Source organism: Eurypyga helias, unplaced genomic scaffold (assembly GCF_000690775.1).
Source record: "Eurypyga helias isolate BGI_N326 unplaced genomic scaffold, ASM69077v1 scaffold30471, whole genome shotgun sequence".
Classification (NCBI taxonomy): domain Eukaryota; kingdom Metazoa; phylum Chordata; class Aves; order Eurypygiformes; family Eurypygidae; genus Eurypyga; species Eurypyga helias.
The window spans coordinates 69,519-75,404 of NW_010233270.1; the positions used below are offsets into that span (position 1 = coordinate 69,519).

The following is a 5,886-nucleotide window of genomic DNA, read 5'->3' on the forward strand; positions in this document are numbered from 1 at the left end:
GCTGGCTGACCCTGTTCTCCGGCTGCAGCACCACGGTCTTCCCCGGGCTCTCTTTGGGAGATGCAGCCAAGAGCTGGCCGTTCTCCTTGGGGATGTCCCCCACCGTGGCCACTGCACTGCGGCTGAGCTCCGGAGGCACCGGTTTGACGCCCCGCGGCAGGTGTTTGCTCGGAAGTTCGTTTGCCGCAACGGGTGGGAAAGCCGCTGGCAAAGGTGCCTTCCTACTCTCACCACGGTCTTCCCCGGGCTCTCTTTGGGAGATGCAGCCAAGAGCTGGCCGTTCTCCTTGGGGATGTCCCCCACCGTGGCCACTGCACTGCGGCTGAGCTCCGGAGGCACCGGTTTGACGCCCCGCGGCAGGTGTTTGCTCGGAAGTTCGTTTGCCGCAACGGGTGGGAAAGCCGCTGGCAAAGGTGCCTTCCTACTCTCTATCTGCTCGCCAGCCAGCTCCCTTGGCCTCTGCTTTAATGGGGAGGGTGCTGCGTGGTCCAGAGCGGTGATCCCACCAGGAGGTAAGCATGTCTGCTTGGAGCTCTTCAGGTTCACGACGTTACTGTGAGCCACCACTCCCGCGGGCTGCCTGACGCACATGCTTCCATGCCTCAAGATCCCTTTGGTGGGATCAGCGTTGAGACTCGTCCTCGGTTTGTTAGTCCTTACCGCGTGAGTCTTTTTCTGAACCAGGCTTAAGATGTACCCGTCTATCCTCTTGCTGGCGGAAGGGCACGGCGCCGGCCAGGAGCCTTGTGGGAGAAAGGCATTGGGGGATTTTCCCGAGTCCGTTTCAGATCCGGCCCCAATGTCGCTCATATCACAACCAAGCCTCTCCTCTTCTCGCTGGGGGTTTTCAGGCACAGGGAGAAGAAACATGGGACTCTGCACAGCTACCGCATGGAGTGGGCTGGGGTACCGGTAGACGTCGTTCCCGTTTTTAGACACCAGATCACACTGGTACTTTGGATGTACATCTGCAACGACATCGAGGGAATTTGAGTGCGGTGTGGACAAAGAGCGACAGACAGAGCCTGCGGTCTGGTCCTCATGCTGGCCTTCCTTATTATAGTCCATCCAGCCTATGAGATCTGAAAGGCATTTTAGAAGAGTTTAGAGAGCCTGCCAGGGACAGTTCTGCTACGTTTTTCACGTGCCGTTAAGGACTCTGGTCCCATCTACACATACAAAGCAACGTTTATATAACAGCAGCACTGTTCAAACAGTAGAAACTCTGCAACCAGGGATGCTGCTAAGCGATAGAAAAGCAGCAGTATTCTTCTGTGGGTGTCTTTGTAACTATCTGTAGGATATGCCCCACTATGACTACATGGTTAAAAAAACAAAAATCACAGCCCTAACGAGAACATTTACCTGGGTTTCAAACCCATGCCTAGGTTGCTAAGATACACTACACAAGCACCTCTAAACCTCACCACAAGCATCAGCACATATGAATTTTATATTTTGCTTTGCCAAATCCGAAGGGAAATATATTAAAAAGTATAGCCAAGAGTCCAATGAATTCTTTTAGCTTACTGACAAAATTCACTTTCAGATTTTTTACAAGCATATCTTGGGTCAAAAAAAAAAGCAGACTTAATTTTGTTGTTGTTTATTACTCCTATTACCATCATCATAATTATTTTATATTATAATAATGCTAATAATAATAACAGATGCTCCTTTTGAGCATTAAAAGGTTAAAGAATGGGAAACAGGCTCATCTTTCCACACAAGTACAAGGAGTGCAGGTCAATCCAGCTGACATCCTAGTCTTGGCTCTGCAAAGAGAGTTCTGTAAGAGAAATCCAGTGCATTTCAGGATGCATGAGTCAGATTTAATGGCTAAGGCACTTACTTGGGGGGTAAGCAACCTGAGCAGCAGGGCTTCAATGCAAGCACCTAAGATGATTATTATTTTAAGCTTACGTTGCCCTTGACTTCTTGGGTAGGGGTACAATCTAAATGATCCTTCTAGATCACTGTCAGTCTTGTTTTCTACCCTTGGGCTAGAAACTTCAGCCAGCGCTCAGTGCTCATCACCCATCTAAGGCTTATTTTAAAAGAGGTCTCACAGACGTTGATGAAATAGCTGATGGAGATGATGTTCCTGTGTAAGCAGAAGAGGAAGAACAGGGAACTTAGGAGCATGAACTTCCTCTAGATCACCTCACAGTTTTTGCACATTTCCTAAATTCTGTGTTGGAGTCAGGAAACGTTGACAAAAAGACTCCTTTGAAACATCCCAGTTTGTGAAATTTTGTCTCTAAACATGAGACAGTATGAATAATGAGAGTTGTGGGGTTTCATACAGAAAAAAACCAGCAATGGAATTCCTTGTGTATGTTTTTCTTCTTAGGTAAGGTCAATGAAGATCACATATACCTTACAACAGGGAGCATTAAATTACCTCAAGCTGCTCAGAGGATAACTTAGAGTACTTCATCCGGCCGCCCTGGCACACTTGCTCTGCCCACAGCTGCTCCCACTTCACTGCCGGGGTGGCCAGTGGTGAGGACCCTCCTATCAATGAAGGTCAATGAAGATCACATATACCTTACAACAGGGAGCATTAAATTACCTCAAGCTGCTCAGAGGATAACTTAGAGTACTTCACAGCATCTCAGTATGAATGTATCCCAGGCTGTATTTTTCCACTTCAGAGTCAGAAGAACATGAATTATTCTGTCCTTGACTCACAACAAATCACAGTAAGTTAACCTTAAAGAGCAGAATGGAAATTGGAAATGCTATGGTTAAAGGCATCCTCCACAGCCCAGAATGAACTAAGGCTTCCGAATGAGTATGCCTGCAACCAGTAACACTTGATCACAAAAGTCCTACTGAAGTGTCCTTTCTGGACAACAGACACAGGAGACCTTCCTATTTAACCATCCCACACATTAAGACTTGCATCTTCCGCCCAGTGTCCAAGGAAAGTCAACAGCTCTCTGCCAAAGAGACAAACTGTGTTTTCCCTCTTCATGATGTCTATTTGTCCATAATACAAGAATGCTGGACACATCTCAGCACCGTCACCTGAGGGTTGAGGACCACCAGAGCTGACAAAATGACTGCTACAAACAGACTGACGTGCACCGTGACCTCCTCAAACCTGTAGCTAGCTCCTTGTTTAAAAAGGACATGGCTCTGAGGGATCTTTTAATTGCTATTTACTAACAATGCTTTTCTAAAGAAAACCATGAGAGATTAGCCAACTAATGTGTTTATGTGTGTAGGTACCACTGCCCTCTACTGGGTAGAGCAGCTGCCATAGTTGCACATGTTACATGTCATGTGTTTGGAGTGACATATTCACAGGTAAGGCTGGACAAGGGGAGGGCAAATGGTCCTGGCTCGTGACCCATGAACGTGATAGGCACTGGAATCTTTTCAGAGCACAATACGTCAAATGGAAGGAAGAAGGGTTAATCCAACCCTCAGATACTCCTGAGGCAGTATTTCCAAAGCCAAAGCCACCTCCTGGAGTATGATGTATTCGACCTGCTTTTACTATACCTGCAGATTTAGGGCGTCCATCTGAGATATTCAGTGTTGCCTCCAAAGGGCTGCAAAAGCAAGTGCTAGAATGGCAACTGGATAAACACTCACTGAAGACAGAGTTAGATGAATTGGAGAGCGATCCAGAAGCTCCATCACTCAGCTCATAAAACCCTATAAAAATAAGAGTTTGGATTTATATTAGTTATGTCTACACAAAGTTACCATTTGTGTCCCTAGAAAGGCAGTCAAGCTCATGTTTATGTTGGCTTACTCAGTTGCAGTTAGTTATGGGATTTCATTCAGTCATCCAAAAACCAGTGCACAATTTAGTAATATCCTTATTGCTGTGAAGGATTCCATTTAAAAGTAAAGCACTTAAAAGTAAAAACGCAGATCTTTAATTAACATCTAAAATTTTGAACATTTTTTTAACCTTTACAGGGGTTGGGGTTTTAACCTTTGCAGGGGTTTTCACATTTTAGTGAGAAGGATCCAGACTGTGTTTGACAGCCCCCTCATTTAATAGTGTATTATACTTCCAAGACAGACTCTCTAGCTATTACTTGACTAAAAAATGTTTACCAAGTGTTGGGCGCAATGTTATCCATTATTTTCCTCAAAGTTCTGGAGATAAATATAGTATTTGTGGATGACATGAAAGAAGAAAAATGGTAAATAATGTGCAGACATAGAAAATTTAATTTCCTGGTAAATCTGGAGTACTCAAGAAAAATATGAAACACCACAATCAAAAATTTAAATTGTACATGTAGGAATAAGGAATGCAGGGCATGTCTACAGAACGGGGATGCATCCTGGAAAACAATAATCCTGGAAAGGACTTAGTCAGCATGGAAAAGCAGCTCAATCAAGCTTAATGATATGGCAAAAAAAGCTAATGAGATTGTCGGATGTACAAAGAGACTAATGAATAGCAGTAGGGAAATGACTTCAGCAGTCTATGCGGCACTGTTAAGAAAGACGTTGGCATCGTGAGCCTAGTCCTCAAATCCAGCAAGCTTAAAACAAAGCTTAGAAAATTGGAAAGGGGCCATAAAGCTATTTAAGAGCTTGGAAAAATGCCTTAAAACAAATGACTTAATGAACTTGACCTGTTTAGCTCATCAAAAGAAGTCAGGAGTTATAATCTATAGCACCTCCAAGAGGAAAAAAAGCTGGGTGTTAGAAAAGATCTAACTCTATGGGAGAAAAGCATATAAAAACCTCAGTGTTGGAAGGAGTCGAATTCAGATTAGAAATTAGCGATGGTTTTAACAATTGCAAGTTGGTGGATGCTCCACCTTTTCGTGTCTTCAGAACAAGTCTAGATGCCTCTAGAAAAGGTTCCTCATAGTTAAATACCACTTACTGGCTTCACCACAGTTAGAATGGGATGAAATTCAATACATGTGGGCTCAAATTCACAGAATCATGGAATGGTTTGGGTTGGAAGGGCCCTTAAACATCATCCAGTTCCAACCCCCCTGCCATGGGCAGGGACACCTTCCACTAGACCAGGTTGCTCCAAGCCTCATCCAGCCTGGCCTTGGACACTTCCAGGGATGGGGCATCCACATCCCTTCTGACTGTATGGTCAATTTTGACACCTTCCTCCTGCTGGTGATGCTTCCTTTCACCACTTTTCCTGCAGCCTCCTTCCTAACATGCAGGAGAACTAGAACCTTTTGAACTAATTTGTGGGTGGCTTTGAGAAGAAAAAAAAGCCTGAAACACTAAAAACCTACTAAGCTTGAAATGCTCCCCTGAATATGTTGCCTATAAACAGCAACTTTCCAGTGGTAGGTGCACGTGGCTAGAAGGCATTAATTACCAGAGTGTGAACATGCTATAGGCATTTACTGTTGTAGTACTGAAAACTACAGCCAGTTTAATTCCAGGTACCCAGGGAGGCTCCATTTTGCTGAAAATTTGCCTTACCTGAACTTGGACGACTGTCTGTCTCAAGGTGTTCATCTGTCGTTTTTTCCACGTCCAGGCGAAGATCACTTATTTGCTTATCTAGCTCTTGTAACTGATTTAGCAGGCCAGCGTCCCTCCTCCTCAAGCAGTTCTGGAAAACAAGAAGACAAACATCAGCTCCTTCAGTGGGACATGAAGGAGTTCCAAAGGCAATCAGCCTTCTCCATCTGAGCATCATGGAAATACCCTGTCAATATTCTTTTATATAAACAAAAGCCAAAAGAGAATAAAGCCCTGAAATTCTCGATAGATGCTCTGGATAAATACTTAACTGAAGAATTATGCAGGCACTTCATTCCAGCCTCCTCCAGCCAGTTCTACATAAGGAGCACACTCCACAATTTAGGAAGACCAAGGCGCTATGCTGGCAAAGCACTCCTTTGCAGGACCACAGCTGTGACAACAAAG

At 44.6% G+C, this 5,886-nt stretch overlaps 1 protein-coding gene across 1 annotated transcript in view; it reads right to left on the minus strand.

Moving 5' to 3' along the window:
- Positions 1-5,569, minus strand: part of DACT1 (dishevelled-binding antagonist of beta-catenin 1) — a gene marked incomplete at its 5' end in the record, with an annotated part of 7,404 nt that extends 1,835 nt beyond the window's left edge. The window contains 4 exons of the mRNA XM_010161694.1: positions 1-149; positions 281-1,082; positions 3,514-3,669; positions 5,437-5,569. The exon at positions 1-149 is cut by the window's left edge and continues 1,835 nt beyond it. Of these exons, the coding sequence (XP_010159996.1) occupies positions 1-149; positions 281-1,082; positions 3,514-3,669; positions 5,437-5,569 (1,240 nt within the window). The remainder of the gene's footprint in view (positions 150-280; positions 1,083-3,513; positions 3,670-5,436) is intronic.
- Between the last annotated feature and the right edge of the window lie 317 nt (positions 5,570-5,886).